The 24,820-nt window shown below is 44.8% G+C and overlaps 1 protein-coding gene across 1 annotated transcript in view; it reads right to left on the bottom strand.

The window, feature by feature from the left end:
* Window positions 1-24,820, bottom strand: part of VPS53 (VPS53 subunit of GARP complex) — a 125,178-nt gene that overhangs the window by 17,173 nt on the left and 83,185 nt on the right. Inside the window, exons 16-20 of the mRNA XM_065908851.1 lie at window positions 23,697-23,844; window positions 17,766-17,848; window positions 16,491-16,569; window positions 5,728-5,876; window positions 1,729-1,798 (exon numbers count right to left, since the gene is read on the bottom strand). Of these exons, the coding sequence (XP_065764923.1) occupies window positions 1,729-1,798; window positions 5,728-5,876; window positions 16,491-16,569; window positions 17,766-17,848; window positions 23,697-23,844 (529 nt within the window). The remainder of the gene's footprint in view (window positions 1-1,728; window positions 1,799-5,727; window positions 5,877-16,490; window positions 16,570-17,765; window positions 17,849-23,696; window positions 23,845-24,820) is intronic.

Raw genomic sequence — 24,820 nt, forward strand, 5'->3', positions numbered from 1 at the left:
AATATTTTGTAATAACTTCTAAGGGAAAAGAATCTGAAAAAGAATAGATATATGTATATATATAACTGAGTCATTTTGCTGTACACTTAAAATGAATACCACACTGTCAATCAACTGTACTTCAATTAAAAACAAAGAACAACTAAATCTTCAAAAATAATGAGAATAAAGGCAAACTGAGCCTTCTGTTTACATTTGTATGAAGATTAAGAAGCTACAGTTAAAGGGCTTGAACAATTATAAACAAACAGAAAATGAATTAGGGGTTGAATATTATTGTTTGTTTTTAAAGGAGCTTAAACTGTTCTCCAAACTCAAGCTGTTCAAATTACAGAGTATGAACAGGTGGTATCTGAGCAGAGGCAACTGCCATGGTACCCAACTCAACTCAGCAGTGCAGAGGCGACACCATCTATGTAGACGAGTCTTGAGGCATAGAATTCAAGAGAGCAGGGTGGGGCTGATGGAGGAAGACTTGCTGGGTAAGGTGAACAGAGCTTCTCTGTACCAAAAAGATAAGCCTGTCTTTGCTTGATGCTCCTAGGTTGTCTCTGCCCCAGCCACCACAGGACCCAAAATAATCAAGAGCCATTGTGGCTCCCTCTGCCCAGATGCTTTTCTCCTAGTCCTCCTCCAGCCCTCCTCAGAGGTGCCTCCTCCAACCATCCAACCTAAAGCCACTACTCCTCACAGAGCAGAGAATATAAAGAAGTTAAATATGTAAAGAATATATTTCGTGACTTCCCTGGTGGTCCAGTGGTTAAGAATTTGCCTTGCAATATGCTTCCCAGTAAAGAATCTGCCTGCAATGCGGGAGACTCACATTTGATCCCTGGGTTGGGAAGATTCCCTGGAGAATGGAATGGCTACCCACTCCAGTATTCTTGCCTGCAGAATTCCATGGATAGAGGAGCCTTAAGGGCTACAGTCCATGGGGTCGCAAAGAGTCGGACACAACCGAAAGACTAAAACACTTTCACTTTGCAATGCGTGAACATGGGTTTGATTCCTGGTTGGGGAACTAAGATCCCATGTGCTGTGGAGAAACTCAGCCCACATGCCACAACTACTTAAACTTGCGCACTGCAACTAGAGAGTCAGTGTACTGCAACAGAAAGGTTCCACGTGACACAGGGAAAATTCCATTGCTGCAACTAAGACCTGAAGCAGCCAAATGAATGAATAAATAAATATTTTAAAAGAATACACCTCTATAAAAATATGACGGAAAATTCCATAGAAGTGAAGCCTGGTGGGCTACAGTTCATGGGGCTGCAAAGAGTCGGACACGACTGAGCGGCTGAGCACATGGCACATAAATACATAAAGAATAAGATGAATATCATGCCCCTAAGGTATTCTTTCATATAACCTAGCTTTATACTCTGCATACTGAGGTAAAAATGATCTTCTAACTTATTTGTTACTTGTATGTTATCTGTCTCTTCTTACTAGAGTGTAAACACCATGAAGGGGAGGTCTTGTCTGCCTGTTCACTGTGGTATGCCCTGTCCCTAGAATAAGGCCCAGGTACTTAGGGGGCGTGCTCAATGGAAAAAAATGCTTTAAATAAATGGATGAATGAATGAAGCTGCCAGATCATCATTCTGTCCTCAAACAGGGGAAACCAGTGGTTTTACTTTTACGCAGTGCCTCTGGACTAGAAGGATATGTGGTTTGATCCACAACAAATGCGAGGGGAACAGCCCTACCCCGGCTTCATCTCACCTGTTCTGCCCCCACCATGCTGATCGGCTTGCACTTGAAGAGGTGGGTGATGAACTTGGGAATGAAGGAGCTGTGGATAAAAAAGAAGTGACAGATTAGGCTCATTTTTTCTTTGGTAAAGAACTGCAGAAACTTTTTTTAAGTTCCTATACTTCCTTCTAAAGAAAATGGAGAATTAAAGTAGCCATTCTTATATCCTACAGCATGCATTCTTTATCTTTTCCCCCTAATGAAAGCCCTGGTTTTATTTAGGTAAATCTGGCCTTGGGATGCTGGGGAAAAGCTGATTCCTCCTAAACAACAGAGGTGGATTCTAATTAGCCTCAGCCAGGCAGAGCCTGGAGTTCCTTGGGTGACTGCTGCTGGTGCTGACGATTTGAGCACATGATTTTAGCCTGTTTGTGTGTTTGGATTTAACATCTAGACCTGTCATTTTCTCACTGTTCTAAGGATGAAGCCAGAGGCCCAAGGAGGGCAAGGTCAGTAAAGAACCTGGGTCCTTATAACATTGCTGAACCACTGCATCAGTCATCTTGGGATCTGTCCGATCTCCAGATTTTCGTTATGTGAAATAAAAAATTCACTGTTTAAATCAGTTTGAGTATGATGAGTAGCTGAAAACATCCTAATGGATGTGACAACTGAATATACATTGGTGGTTACGGGATCTTAAATGTGAAAATAGGAAATAATTGCTAAGGGAATAACTGTCAGATCAGGGAACAAAATGCACGATCTCCAAAAAATTTACTGGGGACTGAAGGGCAACCTGGGCCAGGTGGATTGATGATGCTCATCTGTGGAAAGGGAGAATATAATTTTAACAGGTCAGGAGGGTTTTTTTTAAGAAAACCCTGCAGAAGCCTGAGTAGGGAAGGCTGAGTTGCACTGCTGCTGAACAGAAGGCGTGGGAACCAGAAATGCCTAAAATCAGGCCAGATTCAAAGACCAGGAGAACACAGGGCCTGTGACCAAAAGCAGGATTTGGAGGTCAAGGTAAAGGCTGGCCAGCCTCCCCTTCTCCTCACTCTTCACAAGCTACTCTCAGGCTCATGCTCACCATCCTCTTTGCTCTCTCCACTTCTTTTCCAGAAGGTTTGTGCCACTCTGATATCCAGAGACCTACTGGAGGGCCCACTGGCATGGCACTGGCACCTCCACCCCAGCGCATCCAAGATTCAGTCCTAACCTGGATCCAGGCTCAGAGACTAGATCTCTTCTGTGCAGTCATTCAAATCAGAAGCCACAGACTTGCCCTCAACCCCGATATCTAGTAAGTTCTCGGTTCTTCCCTCAATGCCCACACCCACCCCTCCTGACCGTCCCTCGGCTGCTGCCCTTCTTCTCACTAGAGCTCTTTCAGTTGTTTCCTAACTGGTCTCCCAGCCTTCAGCCTCATCATTTCTAATCCATCAGCCATTACTGGGATTTACTTCAGATGCAAAATGACCAGGACCCTCCTCTGATCACAACTCTTGCAATGACTGCAGACAGACCTTCCTCGACTGTCCAGCCCCATCTCGCTGAGCCCTGGTACCCTGTGATTCGGGCTGGCTGGCCACATGCAGATCCTACAACTCTAGGCAATCTGAATCTTCAGTGCCTTTGCTCACACTGCTCCCTCTGCCTGGTATGCCTCCCCCACCACCTTGTGGGTCAGGACACACACATATCTCCTGGACTCTGCTCAAGGACAGCTTTCCTGTGAAGCCTCTCCTCAGTCCCCTCCACCATACTCTGCAGAGTCCATAGACCTCCAACCTAATACATAACCTACTCAGTGATACTTATCTGCTGACAAGTCGATTTCCTTCCACTTGACTGTAAGGCAAATGAAGCCAGGGACCACGTCTACTTAGTCAAAGCACTGAACTTGGCAGTGGAACACAGTGGGTGCTCAAGGGGCTGCACGCTGAATGAACAATAAATAATAACGGCAGCAGGTAACACTTCTTAAATGTCGGCTTGGTACCAGGACTTCACCAGGAAGTTCATATGACTTCTTTTTTTTTTTCCCTCCCAAGCACTATTAAGAGATCTGTCTCATCATTCCCATGACTGAATGGAGGAGAATCCACTGAGTGGATGAGGGAAGTCACTTGAGGTTCAAACAGTAGTTTCCACCAGGGGGGTGATCTTTATGTCTAAATAGTAGAGACTGTTGTTGCTTCAGAGACCAACAGTGAGATAAGAAAGCTAGAGGGAAAGAAATGTCAGCCCCCGAGATTAGATCTAGGGGAAGGCCAGCTAACTGATCAGGAGGCAGTGAGAACAAGGGACTATGTGGCATGGATTCTTCCTGCTCTAAACTGGAGTCAGGCCAAAAAGTACCATGAGACTGAACTACAGCTAACTGCAATGGCACACAGTTTATAACCTAAGTTACTTCAAACTAAGTAGGTTTTGATCATGTGCTTCATCCGGCTCTGTGTGGTGGACTATAGGGGGAGGGGTGGGGAAAACATAAGGATCAGGGACACGTCTTTGGGGGAAGAGTTCCAGCAACATGAGGGGTAACTGCCAGGGGTTCCTCCAGACCCTCACAGTGCTGGCAGTTGACTGCTCTTGGCTGAAGCAGGGTGTTCTCACAGCCCCCATCTGAAGGTTCTGGTCTTCAGCTGGGATTTTACAGTGATGAGAGGGTACCATGGATTAAATTAAGGATCCACTTTCTAGATTACAGGTTAAACTTTTCCAGATGTGAGAGATGGCATCCTATGCCCAGCTCCCCCAATATGGGCTTAATGTGAGAGCCAAGGGCACTGAGAGAAGGTGAGGCTGGTGCTGGGATTAGTAAAGTAAACAGACCCCTTCCTCGTTTTAACGTCAGCTCCATCAGGCTCCTGTGCAACCGCACCGAAGAGTCTTGGCCACAGTAAATTTTTATAGAGATGTTGTTCCTACTGGGAGTTATGGGGAGTGTCACAGTGTGATTTATCAGCAGGACTTTTTAACATGCGCTGATGAGCACCCAGAGAGTGGAAGGGATGTCAGCTCCCGGCCCATCTGCTGTCCTGCATACATTAATGCCTCCCGGGAGGGTCCACTCGAGCCTTTCCTGATACACTGGGAACTGAAGCTCAGGCCACAAGCCACTTCGTAATTGCTGCTCTTTAGGGGCTCATGTGTGAGGGGGAGGGAAAGCCTTAATTGAACACAAACTGAGAGAGATCTAGGGAAGACAGAAACTTGGAGCCCTAAACCGTCCTCGGGGACCTGGATGAGAATAACCTCACTTCAGTAGCTTGGACGGGGCCGTTCTTCCCAAAGCCTTTCCCGGCGAAGTCTGCCAAGACGCTTGTTTGATAATTGGTCAGAGGAGGCACTGACCCTCCATGGTGTCCAGCCTTGGGGAAAACCGTGCTATAGCCAGATGCGGACTGGCAAAGGACCGAAACATCTGCCCGCTTTAAAACAACAAGCCAGAAGCAGCCACACAGGAGGATGTGGCGGGAGACGCGCAGCACAGTGTTCACTCCACCTCCTTGGCAATGGACTGGCTCCTGGACTGGCACTGACTTGCTCTTCCTGATTTCTCGTACCTTCCCTAGACTCACGGGTGTCCACAAGTGGATACACTCTGGTAGCCACAGTAATAAGTGCTATGGGCGAGGAGGAAGAGAAGGCTCAAGGAGAAACAGAACTCACGGTTCTCATCCTCAAAAGGCTTATTATCCAGTCAGAGAGACAAAATACATACATGAAATTGCTGAAAAATAATTTTAATTATCCAAACCTGGGGGAAGGCAGGGGTAGCAGTATGTCCACGTAATTCAAATGACAGGAGCCCACTGACTCTTTTCTGCCTGTATTGAGGGGGTGGATGGTTGTACTGCTGTTACTGGGATTTACCACATTAAGTAGCAAATCTAGTGTGATTAGTGTGCTTCTCTGGGGTACAAAAAGCTAATTGGATGGTGGAGACACCTAGACTGGGTGCATGCTGGTGGTCAGCATAGCATTCAGACCCATCCAGTGATGCGGGTGTTCGGGACTTACTTTGCAAATTTAATGCAGAACTGCGTGAAGTATTTCCGCGTGGAGGCCAGGTTGTCACGGATGATGGGGACGTTCTGTTTAATGTGAAGGATGACCGAGGTGACGTAGGGGCTCTGGTCACCAACATGCTCCACATTCTGCCACTGCATCTGAAAATGGAAACAAGGCGGGAGAAGTCTTCAGAGCCTGTGCAGGAGAACAGCTTTACCCGTTACTGGGGAAGGTGCGGGGACAGGTGTATAATATAGTGATTCGCAGTTTTTAAAAATTGAAGTATGGCTGATTTACAGTGTTGGGTTCATTTCTGAATGATTTTTAAAGGTGATGCTCCACTTAGAGTCATAAAATACTGGCCATATTCCCTATGTTGTACAATATATCCTTGTGGCTTGTTTTCTCTGCTTTCTTTGGTAGCTTATTTCTTCTACTTTTCTACCTAACTGAAAATTTCCATAATCAAACATTAGATTCTTACTCCAAGAGCCTTTGAGATTATGTGGGATTTTGATCAAGAGAAAGGAAAGAGCATCTCTGTAAATACGAGGGGCAGGTCAGAGGTTAAGACAGTGCTGTGGGGAACAGGGCAGGGGCTGTGCAGATGGCTGGTTTGGAGCATCACTGAGAGGTCCTGCATAGCCTCTGACCAGGCAGGCCGTGAACAAAATCAAGAGGCCTGACACTTCCCTGGGGGTCCAGTGGTTAGAATCCACCTTGCAAGGCAGGGACTTGGGCTCGATCCCTGGTTGGGGAACTAAGACCCCGCACGCCACGGAGCCACTAAGTGCGTGCGCCACAACGGGAGATCCCAAAGGACGCAATGAAGATCCTGGGTGTTGCAACAAGACTGGATGCAGCCCAACAAATAAACATACTAAAAACAAAATAAAACAACGAGAGACCTGCTGGGCTCCAGTGCTCACAACCTGAGGACAATTAGGGGAAATGCTCTGAAAAAACATGCACAGTAAAATGGAAAAAGCAGCAGTGGTGTGATCTCCCCACCACCACCTCACCCTGGAAACACAGGAGAAGAGGGGCAGTACCAGCTCCCAGCCTGCTTCACACCACCAGCCAGGACTGAGATGGGGTTCTGCAGGGTCAGCCTCTCAGAAAGGAGCTGGGCTGCCTGTTAAAAAGATCCTGAGCCGAACAGAAACTGCATAATATGTTCATAGAAGGAAGGTAGTCTTTCTGAGGCCTTGATGTCTCTGGTAAGAAAATACTATTTTTATAGAGCTCCTGGGGAAAGGAAAAATTCAATCCTGAGAGAATGTGTTTAAAAGAATCATATTGTACACGGATGATCCCCCAGTTCCTGGGAAGCTCAAATGACTCTACGTTTTGTCCTAATGTTTCTTCACATCAACAGATATTTATGGCCGAAAAGCTTTGGGTCTGTGTAAGCAAAGAACCATGCAAAAGCTGCAAGTCACCTCCATCTTCATTTTACAGATAAGAAACCCACGGCCCAGGTACATGAAGTCTATGTAAGCTTTGATAATGAGGCTCCAGAAAGAAAAGGGCCTCTAATTTTTTTTACTGGGGGAAAAAATAAAAGCAAAGAATACAGAGATGGTAGAAAAGTCTAATGTGAACTGACTTTATATTCTAATGCTTTGGCTACTTCTAATGTTTTCCTCATCCTCTTCTATTTTATTCAAGAGACTTCTTTTCCCATCTGATATTAAAGATGTGACCCATTCAAACAATGAACCTCCTAGGGGGGCTTAAATGAGCTCACAGGGTGAGGCCAGAATTGGCAGGTGCTGTCAGCATCTACACTTCATCTTCCACTCCCAGCTCATCAGCGGCTTCTCAGCAGAAGGCCCCCAGGGAACGAACAGCACAGTGAACTCCGCCCTCCACCGAAGGCAAAGCTCAACCATAGTAACACTGCTCTTTTCCAAGCTGGCAGCAGTTGATGTTTCAACAGCTCAAAAACGTAAACAATTATCTAAGCACGATGGTTCTCCATTGACAGAAGACGACCACAGTGGGAGGTGGTGACATGCCCTGTCATTGGTTACAAAGCAACTGGGGGGGGGGGGCGCGGGGGGCAAGACGGAGCTTGCGGTGTGAGAGTTCAAGCTACCGCTGGAGAGTTGCCTCCTCTTGATCACCATTGGCTATGTTAGTATGTGTCCTCATTGGGAATCTAGGTGAAAGATCCGATTTTCTTGAATACTTAGGCCATTTCAAACTCCATTGGTCAAGATAAATGAAGTACTGACAAAAGTCAAATGGATTCATGAGTTTAAATTTAAGTCAACCCAGGACTTCCCTGGAGGTCCAGTGGTTAAGACTCTGTGCTTCCACTTCGGGGGACAGGGGTTTGATCCCTGGTTAGGGAACAAAGATCCCACACACCATTCGGTGTGGCCAAAAATTAATAAAAATTTAAAAAAAAATTTAAGCCAGCTTGTGGAAAAAGAATTTAAAGTACTGGAAAACAACAAGAGTTGACATTGTTCAGACTATTCTCTAAAAAATGAGCAAAATACAGCCAGCAGTGATGTTGTCCGGCCACAGCCTCGGATGGATGCTCTGCCATCTTCCCCCTTGATGACTTGGGTTTGGGTTGTAACTCAAATGTCCCAATGTACCTACATCAAGACCTACTGTGTGCAGGTCATTTGGTCTGGCATTTGGCACACATCATCTCCTTTGCTATTCAGACATGATCTTACCCACAGCAGTCTTACTGACAAGGAGACTGAAAAAGCTTAAGAAAAGAGGCCCAAAGTCACTCAGCTGATCAATGGCAGAGTGGAGGCAGCCCAAGCCCATCTTAAACCCAAGCACTACACTGGGCTGCTTCCTAGACACATGTTAATTATTTCACAAACAAAAAAAAGTACTTAACTCAGCTTTAGTTCAAGGGGAGACCAGTTTCTCATGGAGAAGCTAATGAAATACACAGTGATCAAGGGACATAAAACAGTAGCTTGCACTGGAAGAACAAACATCCTGAAAAGCCATTAGTGGAAATAAGACTCCAACTTTTCCAGGTGAACTTTGCATCTGACCTTTAGAACCTCATACTTCATAGAACTTCATACTTCAAGATTTTTCTTCTGTGCTTTTTGTGTAGAAGGTGGGGTGGGGTTGAATACTATTGGTGCTATTTGAACAAGAACAAGTTTGCAAAAGAAGCAGTAACTAAGATGGTAGGGTTGATAGAAACAGCAAGCAAGGAAATGATCTATTTACAATACTAGAGTCCCAGGGACCCCACACTCAGCCTCAGAGGGAGGTTGTGGGGCTCAGGGCATTGCCAGCTTCTGTGGTTTTTTGGTGCCTATGGAAGGACAGTGTGGTAGTCCCTCACAGGGAAGGCTGGGGAGATGCCCACAGCAGTAGAGACCTCTGACTCACCCACTGATCAGAGGACAGGGCTCCACATTCGTTGACTATGGCATGTGTGCTTCTCCATGGCTATGTGAAACTTGCACAGAGGTCTCCTGAGAAATTAATTTTCCTCAACTGAGAATTCAGATTCTCACATATTCACCTTGATCTCAGAATTAAAGCTGTACAGAGCAGACTCAGACCTGTGGAATCTGGGAACATTGCAGGCGATCAGAGTCTAGTGTTACGGGCAAGGCTGCTGGGATGCTGGCCCCAGACACGTGCAGAAGCACACGTTCACACCTCATGTATGTCTGGACTACTTTTACTCACACAACAAGCGTGTGCTGTTTCTAGGCACCTTCCCCAAGTATAGCACTCAACTAAGTACTGTGTGGGGAATAAAAAAGAGGCAGGAACATTCTACCGAGCACCTACTATGTACTAAGCATCATGATCAACATTTTCCCGTGAACCTACTGCTTATGACAATTATGCAGTGAAGGAGGTATTCTTACTCTTGCTTCATGGATGATAAGACTGATGTGAGGACAGTCAGGGACTAGCCTAATGAACTGATAAATCTGCAGGGATGAGATCTAGACATTGGTCTGACTAACTCCAAAGTCCATGTTTTTTTCCACTTTAATAAGTGGAAATAAGTGTTATCAAATAAGTGTTTCCAAAATAAGTGTTACCACCTGAAATGAATTTGAAATTAACTAAGGAAATTTGGGGCAAGCAAAATCTGTGTACAGATGAGCCTGTCCAAAGTAGAGGATGTGGTGGTGTTGATGGTGGTGCAGAAGAGGAGGAAAGGATGACTCTTCTCACTCAGGGACACACATTCCTTAACTCTGGGAGGAAAACCAATAAGATCCAGGATAGAAAATGGAGCAATAAAGGCTTAAGAAGATATAGGTTTTTTTTGTTTTTTTTTAATTCATTGCTGGGCCAATGGGAAGGTGAATTTGTATAAGCTTTCTTAAAGGTGATTTGAAAACATCTATCAAAAAATTTTGGCATTTTACATAGTTTTAGATCTCTGCAATTCCTTTATGACAACTAATCTGAAGATAATAATTATGAATGCTCAGAAAACACACACCCACACAAAGTTGTCCATTGCTGGACTATTTATAAATGTGAAAAATCGGAAATAGCATAACATCCATCAAAAGTGAAATGATTACATACATGTCAGGGGCAGCAGATGACAGTACTTAAGACGAGGCAATCTAGAGCTGCCAGTCATGAGTCCTAACATTGCTTGTGCAACCAGCTAAATGCATGACTTGGGCAAGTGACCAAACTCTCTGAGCCTCAGTTTCCTCAGCCATAAAACTGGGATGATGATAACCTCTATAATCTATACAGTTAAAGAAAGACAGGGTATGGGGCGCTCTTACACAGTGCCTGGCATGTATAACTTCCACGGTAAATGTTAACTGCTGTTACAATTTTAACAGTAAATACTCTGTACTATGGAGTACTATGCAATCACTAAAAATACCACAGATTCAGATCATATGGCCCAGAAAACTATTAAAACCTGCAAAATGAGAAAAAGAGGTTATATACTATGTAAAGCATAAGCTTGTTTATTTAAAAATAAATGCATAGGGTTTTCCTGGTGGCTCAGTGGTAAAGAATCCACTTGCCAATGGCAGGAGACATGGGTTTGATCCCTGGTCTGGCAAGATCCTACATGCCACAGAGCAACTAAGCCCACACATCCCAACTACTGAACCTGTGCTCTAGAGCTCAGGAACCTCAACTATTGAGCCCATAAACTGAATTACTGCCCTAGAGCCTGTGCTCCACAATAAGAGAAGCCGCCACAATGAAAAGCCCTCACACCGTAAGTAAAGAAAAACCTGCATAGCAACGAAGACCCAGCACAGCCAAAAATGAAGATAAATAAAGAAAATATAGGCATAAAAAGAAAGACTGAAATATGTTTGTTAATTGGAATTATGAGTGGTTTAAATTTTCTTCTTTTTAAAAATCTGTAATTTTCCATAATGAAGGTAATTTGCTTTGGTCACAATAAAAAAAATTCTTTTATGAAGAAAGATGTGCCTTGATTATAGGTGGTAGATGGAAATGAGGATTTCTTAACCATGGAGTCCTGTGAGCCTCCTGAAACAGATCTACATTTTAATAACTGAGGGAAATGAGAACAGATTTGAGGATTGTTCTGGCTATTTTGAAATGTCTCTGGGGAATAGTAAGGCAGTCTCCTAAATGAGTACATGTTCACGATCTTGAAATCTAATAGAAATTACTTGCCAGACTGTAAGGAAATTTAATTTGTTTAGTTTCTTCTTTCTGGTTTTTTTTTCCCTCTCTTAAAACTACCATTAATATGTCAAAAGCTAAATCTGTTTGATTCTGGACAGAGACTTAGATTCTTTCAACCTAGGGATGTGAGTAGCCCTAGGAAAAAGGACAGAGTGAGAAGGACCATGGGACCAATGGTTCCTTTCAAGGAAGCCACAGATTAAAAAAAAAAAAATCCTACTTGTAAGGCCATACTCAGGCATACTAATTCTTCTTCTTCTTTTTTTTTAAGGAAACTTGAATTGCTTTCTTTAGCTTCCAATTTCTAGAAGGCTCAAGAATTACAATTATTCTGGACAACAAAAGGAAATAAGATTGTGCTCACTGACCCTTTTCTGCCATATTCATTTTGTAAGATTGCAATCTTATTGTTGCCCTTTCTGTTACATAACATGTATATATTAGGGGTTAAAAGCTACAATACATTCCATGACTGAGTACCACTTTCTGTGACTGAACAGGCAAAGAAATTACACTGAACATCAGCATCTGGCAGAGAAATATGAATTCTTTTTTTTCCCCCACCCCTACCTATGAATTCTTAGGAATTCACAGAAATTACATTTAAAAGACAGAACTCTTCACATGGTTTCCACCAAAACACTCCAAACAACTTCCTTCTCAAGAATCAGGAGACTCGGTTTTATTTTTGGCGTTACTGTTATAAAGCTCTATGGCCTTGGACATATTATGAAAAATAAAACCAAGTAACACACATACCAGAATAGTAATTCATTAGTTTTCTGGAGAAACGTGCAGAGCAGGCTGCAATACTTGGGTTGGCTGCTCGGCCTATTTTCTTCCCTGTAGGAAAGTCTGGTGTCTGACTGAGAAAAGCTGAAGAGCAGTATCTAACAGGATGCTTCTGAATGCTTGAGGAGCTCATAGTGGAGTGAGCATGGAAACACGCTCATGTGAACCCACCAGTACCGAGCACACACTGTCATCATTCTGTTTTTAGGCAAATTACTTAGGCTGATGTTTGCCTCAGTTTCCACATGTGCCAAAAGACTAACTTATTCTGTAAGTGTGGTGTGCTACTGCACAGAGGAGAGATCTGAGTCTGAATCCTGGCTCTGCTGCATTTTAACTAAGAGATCTGATGAGTTTCCACTCCCTTATCTGTGAAACTGAGAAGGAACTAACACAAGAACCTTATATATTTGTCAGAATCAAACGCAATAATGCCTTTGGGTGCTGACTCCTGGTAAAGCGCTCCGTAAATAGCAACTTACTACTCATCTCACGGAGCTCATCTGAGAAAATAATGCAATATGGGAGGGGAAAGCGGTCTGAAGGGTAATTTTGACATAACTACATAACTTATCAATGACACTATCTCAAGGTTATACAGTTTCAGAGAAACCACTAAAGTTCGCTTGTATTATGCTTCCTCCTTGTGGGTTTGGCCCGTTTAAAGCTGCTTCTGTGGATTTTCTACCACATTTGCCCCTCTGTGTTGTTCTCTCCTTCACCAGAAGCAGGGTTCTTGCCACAGCTGGGGAGTAAACAGCTAGATGTGTGCATTTCCTATTTCCAACTTCAATCTGCTCCAGGATGCTACTTGGTGAAGTAAGAATCCTGGCTATTAAATACCACTGAGGATCATCACCTCATCCTCAACAACACCTGGATGTGCCTGAAGGCTTCAAGGCTTCTATGATCCTGCCATTTCCAATAAAGATGCCCGAGTCTCCTACTGTCTGCCAGCTCTACCCAGCTAAATCTGGTCAATAGAGTTACCACCTCTGTCTCATCTGGTCACCATTCTTTGGTGAAGTGAGTGTCTATAAACTTTTGTTCTGTTCGTTCTGCTTCCTTTACCTTCAAAGTCATTCCAGGAGTGCTACTGTTAAGCAAGTACTGTGCAGTGTCAGGGAGATAAAAAAATGATTAAGACAGCACTCAAGTTGTTCACAGCTTAACGGGGAGACAGAGAGAGAAAAAATAACTATACAGCAAAGTAGAGACTTAATATAAGTGCCACGGTGTCTTGAGGGAGAAAGATATTCTGGATGAGACAAAGAACGGTGAACCCACAAGACACTCAATATAGCCAAAACAAAATTGATAAAGAACTAAGTTGGAAGACTCATACTTCCTGATTTCAGGACTTACTAGAACTCTACAATCATCACAACAGTGTGACCCTAGAGTGAGAACACACACGTAGATCAACGGAATAGAACCAAGAGTCCAGAAGCAAACCCCTATACTCATGGTCAACTGATGGCATCACCAACTCAGTAGACACAAGTCTGAGCAAACTCCGGGAGAATGGTGAAGGATAGGGAAGCCTGGCGTGCTGCAGTCCATGGCATCGCAGAGTTGGATACGATTGAGTGACTGAACAACGACAGAAACAACAAGCACCTCGGAATAAGGTTCACAGCTTTCCCAGCCTTGCTCTGGGGAGAGTCTGAATCGAACTATTCAACTAGCAGCAAAAATGATGGAATCACAGACAAGAATAAACATTATCACAAAAGGTTTTTAAAAATCCTAGAAGAAACTACACAGAACAGAATGTAGGCATGAATCACAGGGTATTTGTTGATTCAGTTTGTGACCACTTGGCTTGTTTATATCTGGTCATTTTCATCACATGGATTTCATTTTGCTAGAACTCCAGAAGATTCAGACACAGAGGAATGGCCTCCCAGCTGCTGCGTTTCCACGTCTGTGGTTTTCCTGTGATATAAACAAAAGATTCTGGAGGTATGGTCTCTGTTAGTGTTTGCTGGTGTGGGTCTGGGGGAGAGATGGGTGATGGGGGCAGTTTGAAGGAAATCCACCTAATGAAATGACAGCTCACATAAGCAACACCTGGAGTGTTAAAGCCCCTCCAACTGCTATTTTACTAAAAAGAAAAAAAAATTCACTCTTCCTTTGGTAAATGTAGAAATTCTTTCCCCAGCTGTCTTCCGACCTAAAGTGTGTGGCAGGGCAGGAGAGGAGGCAGCTGGAGCAGATCATGCTTAGGATGTCGGGAACGTTCACCAGCAGTGAGGGGATAATCAGAGCCTGCAGAATCAATCTTCAGAGTCACGTCTCTCTAAGAAAATAAGTGAGCCTCAGTTTGCCTGCTCCGAGTCTTCTGCTTGTAAACACTCAGATGCTGGAAATACACATTCACCTCTGATTGGTGAAAGGATCAGCCTTTTGAAAGGAAATTCTGTGACATCGGCTACTCAGGACTCCCCACTGAGAGTCATAAAAAAAAAATCCCGAAGCTTAAGTTTGGGTATTAACCGCTTTTTTTGTTAAATATTTACAACCTACTACAAAAGCAAATTCAGACTGAATGTCTGGCTTACACAACCTTGTCACACAGCCGCTCCTCCTGACCAGAGGGAAAGAGGGCTAACACTTGCTGGCACCAGGCCAGTCTCCATCCTCTCTACGCTCTGGGAGGCAGAGCTCCCCCGTTTCACATACCGATGAAGTAACCTGCGCCCAGAGAGGTTGTTATTTGCTCAACACGCCCAAAGGAAAAATGAGAAGAGTTAGGTTTGTCTGACTCCAAAGCCAGTGTTCCTTCCACTGTACTCTGCTACTGGCCAGTAGGCCCCTGAGAAGTTCTTTCTGCAGAATTTGTAAGAATGCTACAAAAGTCTATGACTCTAGAATAGGCACTGGCAACTTTTTTCTGTAAAGGGCCAGACTGTTAATATTTTAGGCTTTGCCAGCCATCTGGTCTCAGCTGCAATTACTTAATTCTGCTGTCGTAGCAGAAAAGCAGCCACAGATAACATACAAATGAATGAGTGTGGCTGTGTGCCAATAAAACTTTATCTGGCGGTGAGCCAGATGTGGCTCACCAGTTGTAGTTTGCCAACCACTGCTCTAGAAGGCTCAAAGAGCGGACGGCTTTGTGTTATTTGGCTTAGAAATCAATGAAGGGACTTTCCTGGTGGTCCAGCCTTTAAGACTCCGACCTCCTAATGCAGAGGGCCTGGGTTTGATTCCTGGGCAGGGAACTAGATCCCATATGACACAACTAAGACCTGGTGCAGCCAAATAAATAAATGTTAAGGGGGGAAAATCAATGAAGAATTGCTTATTTCCAACTTAATCAATCAACAAATATGAGAGTCTTCTCTATTCTCTGTGGTCCATGCACTCGAGGTATTTACATTAGGAAGAAAAGACACAGGCACCTAAAAGCCAAAGAGCAACATGAGGACAAGCATGGGAAATGCCAAGGGAGAGGCCTGGGGACTGAGGGTGGACGGACGGGTCACCATGATATTAGAAAACCAGAGGTGGGACTTCCCTGGTGGTCCAGTGGCTATGAGTCTGCACTCCCAATGCAGGGGGCCCAGATTTGATCCTTAGTCAGGGAACTAGATCCCCCATGCTGCAACTAAAGATCCTGCCTGCTGCAAATGAGGCCCGCTGCAGTGAAATAAATAAATATCTAAAAAAAGAAAAGGAAACCAGGGTCTGCAACCTGATCAAATAACCCTGCCCAGTCACCAGGATTCAGAAAGAGTTGGAAAAACCACTGAGTGGCAGGAATGAAGATGAGTTAGAAGTGACTGCCTTAAGCACACCACCACCAGGGCTTCCCCGGTGGCTCAGCTGGTAAAGAATCTGCCTGCAATGCAGGAGACCCAGGTTCAATCCCTGGGTGGGAAAGATGCCTTGAGGAAGGGAATGGTTACCCACTCTAGGATTCTTGCCTGGAGTATTCCAAGGACATAGGAGCCTGGTGGGCTAAAGTCCAAGGGGTCCAAAAGAGTCGGACACGACTGAGCAACCTTTCACTTTCACCCATTCTGGGGAGGCCATACGAAGGGTTTTCCTCACATGTCAGATGCTGACCAAAGGCAACCTCTCCTTCAGACTCAGGAAACATACCTGCTCCCGGTCTCATTCTCAAAGGACAAACAACTGACTTCAGGTGCGAGATCAATTGAGCCCCTGCAGAAACTCCTGGAGGGCTCTGCTCTCCGCCTGATTGATGCTTTAAGCACCGGAGAGCCCGCAGGAGCTACAGGTGAGGACTGGGAGAGACCACCTGCGCTCACTCTCGGACGTTCAGGAGGCAGCACTTCCTGAAAGCTTACCTTGCTCATGGCCGTAAGGGCAGGGTCGCAGGCAGCATCCAGGTCCTGGACCAACAGCTGAATGCTGCTGGAGATGACACTGCAAGTCAAACACACCACTGTGGTCATGGCTTACAGAAGTGACTTGTGAATGACCCACCGACACAGCCCCTTGCCAGGGTTTTAGGCACCTGTGCAAAACCTAGCTTCACCATTTCATCCGAAAAACTCGAGTTTCTTTATTTCAAAAAGGAATGAATGACAAAGAGGAGCATCTTGGCTCCACCCTCCTCCTAGCTGTGTGTCTGGTCTCGCTCGGTGTGTCCCCACTCAGTCAGGACACAAGATCCTGTGGCTCATCTCCCCTGCTGCTATGCCCAGAATCCCTCTTCACTCCTCCTAAAGTACACGCTTTCCTAAAATGTTTAAATCAGACCTTGGAGGGGAAAAAAGGTTGAGAGAAAGAGAGGAAATGACCTAAGAAAAGACTCTGGATTTTTCCTCAGTAAGTGGTTGATGAGAAAGCTGAAGCTTGTCCTTCCCCAATCTCACTTAAAGACCACGACAAAACCCTGCCAGGTGGCACCAGGGCAAGAACTGATTCCAAAGGCTTTCATCTGAACTCCTTGGACAGACACCCTCCCACCCCAAATACATCCGTGCCCTGCCCACTCCTCCACCCGCCTCCATGGCTAAAATCAGGTCACTCACCCTTTATAACGAGTTGAGGCTGGCCCTCTGTGGATTGAGGGGGGCAGACAGGAGGCCCTGGACCTGACCTTCCTGCAAGGATGGCTGAGGTGGGAAAGTTCTTCTTCCCTGTTATTCTAGATTGTTGTCGTTGTTTAGTCACTAAATTGTGTCTAACTCTTTTGTGACCCCATGGACTGTAGCCTGCTAGGCTCTTTTGTCCATGGGATTTTCCAGGCAAGAATACTGGAGTGAGTTGCCACTTCCTTCTCCAGGGGATCTTCCTGATCCAGGGATAGAACCCAAGTCTCCTGCACTGGCAGTCAGATTCTTTCACTGCTAAGTCACTAGAGAGGACCATTATTATAGATACTGTAGCAATAAAACCCCTGTAAGCTAAGAATGACTGCATGTGAGGAGGCAGGATGTGGGTCAGCTGCACCAACTTCTCAGGCTCCTTAGTGGCTTGTGGAGAAGATAATCCTGATTCAACAGAAGGCTCTGGGAACATCTCAGGCTCTGCAGTGACCTAAGCTGATGGCCTGAGACGCGCTGCTCTGGGCAGGGTAAGGGTAGAGTCTCGAGCAGGGACTTGCAAGTACGCACGTGCTGAATGTGTCCATTTCTCCAGTCAGATTGATTCGTTCAATCAGACTCACGTCGACCTTCTCCTTAAGTTTCTCTTCCAGCTGACAGAGAGAGAGAAACATGCTTAGTGGTTATCAGAAGGAGCACCGTAGTACGACTCCTTCACACTTACCGAGTGTGATGATTCGGGTACCATTCTGGGCACTTTTCACGTGTGGGCTCATTTAATTCTCATGGCCCCGTGAAGAAGACTCTATTATGATCCTCACTTGAGAGATGAGAATGTGGAGGCATGGCCTACCCAGCTCGGTGAGTGGGAGGGAGGGAACTGAATACCCTCCAGAACCTGTGCTCTCTGGCCCTGTGCTATATTTGGTTCTCATGACACATTGACTAATTAATTTGTTTTTAAAAGTTGTTTATTTCATTTTTATTTTTTTATTTTTGGCTGTGCTGGGTCTTGGTTGTTTTGCTCGGACGTTCTCTAGTTGCAGCAGGCAGTGGCTACTCTTTGTTGCCGTGCACAGGCTTCACTGCCGTGGCTTCTCCTGTTGCGGAGCACAGGCTCTAGACACACGGGCTTCCGTAGTTGGGGCTCACAGCCATAAGCTGCCCCTCGACATGTGGAATCCTCCCAGATCAGGGATGGAACCCATGTCTCCTGCATTGGCAGGCAGACTCATCCACTGCACCATCGGAGAAGTCCTAATCAAATTTAGTTTTAAAAAGACCCCCATTTTTAGATTACTCCCGGCCCTGTGAATTGCAGGCTTAACCACTAACATTGGAAGCCTCCAGGGGCAGGTGGCAATAAAATCAAGTCTTCCCTGAGTGCTGGGATGGACCATTCCCCCACCTTATTAAAGTGTTGGGGATACTGAGATAAACAAAAGAAATACAGTCTCTGCCTCCATCAGCCTACAGCCGAGGGAGGGAAATTGGCTGAGCTCCCAGCCGTCTCGAAGAAAAATACAACTGACCAGGAATTGTAAATATCTCAAAACATCCCAGGAATCGCTTCACTGAGCAGCCTCAAACCCATTTATCACAGAAACTCTAAGAATAACGAATGTTTTGTCTTAAATTTAAAATATCTCTTAGGGGTGGGTAAATTAATGTAACTTTTTGGGAAGGCAATTTATTTAAAAAGCAAACATTTAAATATACACTCCCTTTCGGCCAGCAATTTTGCATCTAGAAAGATATTTCAATGACTGATGAGAACAAGGTACAGAGATGTACAGGAGTTCTTTGCAGTGGTCATGAATTCAACTGATATTTACTGACAGCCTATTCTGTGCCTGGATTCCTTGACGGCTCAGACGGTAAAGAAACTGCCTGCAATGCAGGAGATGCAGGTTCGATCCCTGGGTTGGAAAGACATCTTGGTGAAGGGGATGGCAACACACTCCAGTATTCTTGCCTGGAGAAGTCCACGGACAGAGGAGCCTTGTGGGCTACAGTCCATGGGGTTGCAAAGAGTCAGACACGACTGAGCAACTAATCTATTCTGTACCAGGCTCTGTCATGATGTAGTTTGTGAACAAAAACAGATAAGACCCTCTTCTCATAAAGCTCACACTCTAGTGTTGTTTATATTAGTGAAAAACTAGAAACAATCTGCCTGTTTGTAAGACACTGAGGAGACAAATTATGGCACAGGCTCACAATGGCTTCAACCCATCAGCTGCCTTTTCCCATTACATTGACAATAAAATCCAACTATTCCAACTTCTAATTATGATTTGGGTCCTCTCTTGCTCTCTGGCCCGCATCTTGCTCTCCCTACCCTTGCCTGCTCGGCTTTAATTATAGTGAACTCTTAAGGTTCTGGAACACACTAGGGTCTTCTCCTTCTCAGGGCCTTTACGCTTCCTGCTTCCTCTCCCTTTCCTTGCTCATCCCGCCAAGCCAGCTCCCTTGTTTTGCCACTCCCCAGCACCCAGCCCTTCCAGGCAACCTCCTTCCAACACTCAGGTCTCCGCTTCATTATCACCTCCTCTGGGAGGCCCTCCCTGACTACTCTACCTCAGTAGGCAATCTCTGTTAGCACTGCAACATCCGTTTCTTTCCTAAAACTTCCCACAAAACTGGGGTTACATCTTGCCTTACTTGTATTACCTGGCTGTTCTATTAGTCCTAAGTTCCATGGTAAGAAATCTGTCTACTCTGTTCACCACTGTGAATTAATACCAAATACAGTGCCTGGTGCCTGATAAGTGCTTCATAAAGAGCTCTTGAAGGAATGAATGGCACACTTATGCAGCTATTAAAAGTAAATGTGTTACAATTAATGAACTGATACTGACACATTATTGGCACTGTATTTTAAGCATTATTTTTCAATTCTTTATTGCTTGGATTCTTGAGTCTCTTCGGTTTCTCCCTTCATTTCTTCTTGCATCCCCCCAACTGCAACCTTCTGTGTTTTTTCTTAAGGAAACTGGGTTGTTTGCCTTGTAGCTTTTCTCCTGGTATGATTTTACTGATTGTATCCACAAGGTACTAATTGGCAAGTTCTTCTGTGCCTTGTATTTCCTGTAAACTGTAGCTTGATCAGATACAGATTTTACCTATTATTTATTTCTGGCTGTGCTGAGTCTTTGTTGCTGTGCAGGCTTTTCTCTAGCTGTGGTGCCCGGGCTTCTCATTACAGTGGCCTCTGCTGCTGTGGAGCCTGGGTTCTAGGGCATGCGGGCTCAGTAGTTGTCATTCCTGGGCTCTAGAGCACAGGCTCAATACTTGTAGCACACAGGCTTAGGTGCTCCATGGCATGAGGGATCTTTCTGGATCAGGGATTGAACCTGTGTCTCCTGCACTGGCAGACGGATTCTTTATCACTGAACCACCAGGGATGCCCCAGGTTTTTTTTTTGAAAGAAAACCCCTTCATGGAAATTCCCTGGTGGTACAGTGGTTAGAACTCGGAGCTTTTACTGCTGTGGCCTGGGTTCAATCCCTGGTCAGGGAACTAAGATCCCACAAGCTGCATGGCACAGTTAAAAATAAAAGAAAGGCAGAAAGAAAACTCCTTCATGATGATGCTGTCTACTTCCATCAAGAGATACCTGATGTTTGCCTTTCTCTTTTTGTAAAGTCAGCAACCACTGATGGTCAATGCCAGATTCATTATTCCATTAAGGAGGTATACAAGAATGCTATTCAAATTCTATCTTTTCTTCTTCATTTATTTGCTGAAAATCTGCTATAAAGATACACTACCCATTGTCAGTGATTTGGTTATCCTGAGCTACAAGTCAGAGAGGCAAAGCAGGATAAGAACTTTCCCTCTTTTTGCCAATATTCAATTCATACCAGTGATTTCTTAGTATCTTCCAATGTGGTAACTGAATTAAGAAAAAATCATTGTAACCAAATGGATTTAAACATACTTAATGCTTTCAATCCACTGTAGCTAATAGTCTCAGTGATACTTGTATGTCTCATATTTGACTAGCAGAGCTGGCTCCTGTAATCAGCTTCCTGGGGCTGCCATAATAAATTACTACAAATTTGGTAGCTTAAAATAGGAAGGTATCCTCTCACAGAATCTGCAGGTCAAAAGCCCAAAGTCAAGCAGCTGGCAGGACTGGTTCCTTCCGGGGGCTCTGAAGTAGCACTACCCCATGAAGTAGCACTACCCCATGTCTGTCCTCTCTCCTGGTGGTGGCTGGCAAACTTTGGTGTTCCCTGGTTGCATCCTTCCAGTCTCTGCCTCCCTCATGTGGGCATCTTCATTGTGTCTCAGTGTGTTAAATCTCCCTCTCCTTTCTCAAGGGCTTCCCTCATAGCTCAGTTGGTAAAGAATTCGCTTGCAATGCAGGAGACCCTGGTTTGATCCCTGGGTCGGGAAGATCTGCTGGAGAAGGGATAGGCTACCCACTCCAGTATTCTTGGGCTTCCCTTATGGCTCAGCTGGTAAAGAATTCTCCTGCAATGCAGGAGACCTGGGGTCGATCCCTGGGTTGGGAAGATGCCCTGGAAAAGGGAAAGGCTACTCACTCCAGTATTTTGGCCTGGAGAATTCCATGGACTGTATAGCCCATGGGGTCACAAAGAGTCGGATATGACTGAGAGACTTTCGCTTTTCACTTTCTCCTTTCTAAGGACACCGGTCATTGGATTTAGGGCTCACCCTAAATGTAAGACTATCTCATTTGAGATTCTGACTTAATTACATCTTCAAAGACTCTATTCCCAAATTAGGTCACATTTACAGGTACCAGGGCTTAGGACCTGGACATATCGTTTTGTACCATAAAACCCACTACTGCTCCTGAGTTCTTTTTAAATGAGTCTCATAGTCTTGCTTTTTGTTATGATCTGATGTTCCATGTTCATCTTGTACATTTCCTCAGACCTGGAATTAGTCATTTCTTTAGGAATGACTAGTTCCCTTCAATGAAAAATGGTATTGAGAGAGCACAATATAGGTGCCAAAAATGTATTTACTTTTACAATCAGTAAAAATAATTTTCTCTAACAAAAAACTGGCTATATCTATCGTGAGTCATCAGAATGGTCTCTGATCTACTAATATGTCCAGAACTTCTAAGGATCTCCTCTAAAAAAATAATGAAAACCATATTTAGATGTTCTTTGTAGGACTACTCATAAAAGCAAAAACTGGAAACAGTATAAACAATTGTTAGGGATACTGTTAAACGATTTATGGTATAGCCCCTTATTGGACTATTATGTAACCATTACAATGAAGGCAAGAAAGACAAAAACAAGAGGATATGAAAGTGAACCAAGTTAATTATAGAACATATGAAACTATGTTCATGGAAAAGCACAGAAAAAAAGGCTCCAAGTTGCTAATATGATTATTTGAGGGTGATGGGATTGAGAGTCATTGATTATATAGTTCTTTTTGGTACCATGGTTATTTTACTATTAAAATACCCTATTTATATGTGTGTGTTTTTCTCTTTCTGCACACACACACACACACAAAATAGTTAAAATCGTGTTTCTTCATCAAAGAACTCTGGGCCCTGCCTTGGAGGTCCTCATAGATACTGCCATCCTGCCCTGGAAGTTCTGGCTCCAAGGCCAAAACTTCACAGGTTATTCCTGGTGTGACTCCGTGTGACCATGTCCCCAAGCAGGGCATACTACTGCCCCTGCCTCTGGCTGGCTTAACCTGAACTGTGAAGGTCTGGGGGGACCCTTCTCTGGCCTCCTGTATTCTTGCTCTGGCTCACAGGTGCTCCAAACTATAACTGTCTGAACCGTAAGTCATGGCTGCCTTCCTATGATCTAGGCATGCAGAAATAACGAATCCCAAAAGGGAGGAAGAATGGAACCTTCCCTAGTTATTTTCTTTCTCTTGACCTTAAGTGAATTCCAGGGCCAATGTGGAAAGGAACTTCTAATCCCATGTTGAAGGCTGAATGGAAAATTCTTCTGGGTCTTCCTTCTGTTAATGGGAGCTCCAGCAGGGGCATCACCCTTTCCTGCTTCCCAGTTCCTGAACGTCAGCATCCAAACAATGGTTATTTGTTTCGGCAGAACAGAGAATGCTCCATAAATTTCAGGAGACACATAAAAGCCCGGAGAGTTTTTGCTGAGCCTGGTAACCCTCCTGAGAAGAAAACCACTGGTTGTGACTCAGCACCACCAAGTCTGGGGCCTAGCACCACTATGCTCCTTACTGCTTTTCACACATGGGAGACAAGGCTACTGACCTACTTTCAAGAGGGCACATCAGGCCCTCTGAGTGGCTTGCACAGCTCCAGGGAGGAGGCTGGTCAGTCGCGCCCAGCCTCCCTTTAACATGGTCCCTCTGCGCAGTAGCTGCTGGGGCTGTCCTCTGCTGGACCTCAAGCTGTCCCCTGGGGGAGGCCGGCGGGTCTGCCCGAGGCTGTGTGGTCTTCTACCCGAGCTCGGCACCCCGGACAGCGCAGGAAGAGAAGGGGGCACGTGGGTGGCCGGGGCGGCTCACCTGCTGGGTGGTGGCCAGGCAGTACTCTGCAGTGCTCAGGATGCTGCAGATGAGGCAGAGCTCCTCCAGGGTGAACTTGGCCGCCTCGGAGCCCTCCTTTTCCTTCAGCAGGCTGCTGATGGTCAGCCCGCCGCTGCTGCTTGTGGTTCTGAGGAAAAGCAACAGGAACTAGTCAGGCCGGGACTTCTCCCTGGCTTCCTGACCTGGAAACAGCACATCTTAAGAAAAAGAAAAGGGGGAAGGAAAGGCTGGACATGGCCCAAACAAATCCACACACAATGAGGCCCTTCCGAGTGACCTGACCTTGATGGTCATCTGTTTAAACTCTCTGATCATCAGAAATAGGAAGAGACAATCCCAACAGTGAGCCAGTTGTCAGTCATATTAACTATGATGACGCTCAGGCTCCTGAGCGGCTTCTCTGCTTAGCCTGGAATTTCCTGATCTGCACAGCTCATTCAGGATCACCCAGAGCACAAGACCTGGTTCCCCAACTGTTTTTCTCAGTTGAGAAAATTCTGCCTTGGAATTTGTGCTTGTGGAGGGGTTCAAGAGCGAAGGTTAATACACGGTTTCTGGCCAAAGTCCTGACTGCCTCAAGAAACACAAAAGCATCTCATCTCTTCATATTGATCTAATCATGTGATCACAATATAGGAAAATGTAGTTTCTAAAATAACTTCCTATAGTTATAAAATTTAAACTGTGAGATTCTGCTTTTTTTTTTTTTTCTGGCCATACTGTGTGGCATGCAGGATGTCTTAGCTCCCTGACCAGGGGTCAAACCTGCACCCCTTGCAGTAGAAGTGCGTGGTCTTAACCCCTGGACCACCAGACAAGTCCAAGATTCCACTTTTTAGAAAGACAGAATTCAATTACACTTATCTTAGAAAAAAAAAAAAAAGGAGAGATTCTTTTCCTTCAAAAACCAAAAAAATCCTAAACTTGCCAGTCTTATTGGTAATTAAAGATGTGAAGATGTCTTAATTTTTAGTACCTATAAGGGTATAAGGACATGGCCCTCTCTTCCACTATGGGTTAGAAGCAAACTATATAATCATTTTGGAAGTATATTTCAGGAGCTTAGAAAAAAACCTTTAGACTATTTGACCCAGTAGTTCTAC

This window comes from Muntiacus reevesi, chromosome 18 (assembly GCF_963930625.1).
Source record: "Muntiacus reevesi chromosome 18, mMunRee1.1, whole genome shotgun sequence".
NCBI lineage: Eukaryota > Metazoa > Chordata > Mammalia > Artiodactyla > Cervidae > Muntiacus > Muntiacus reevesi.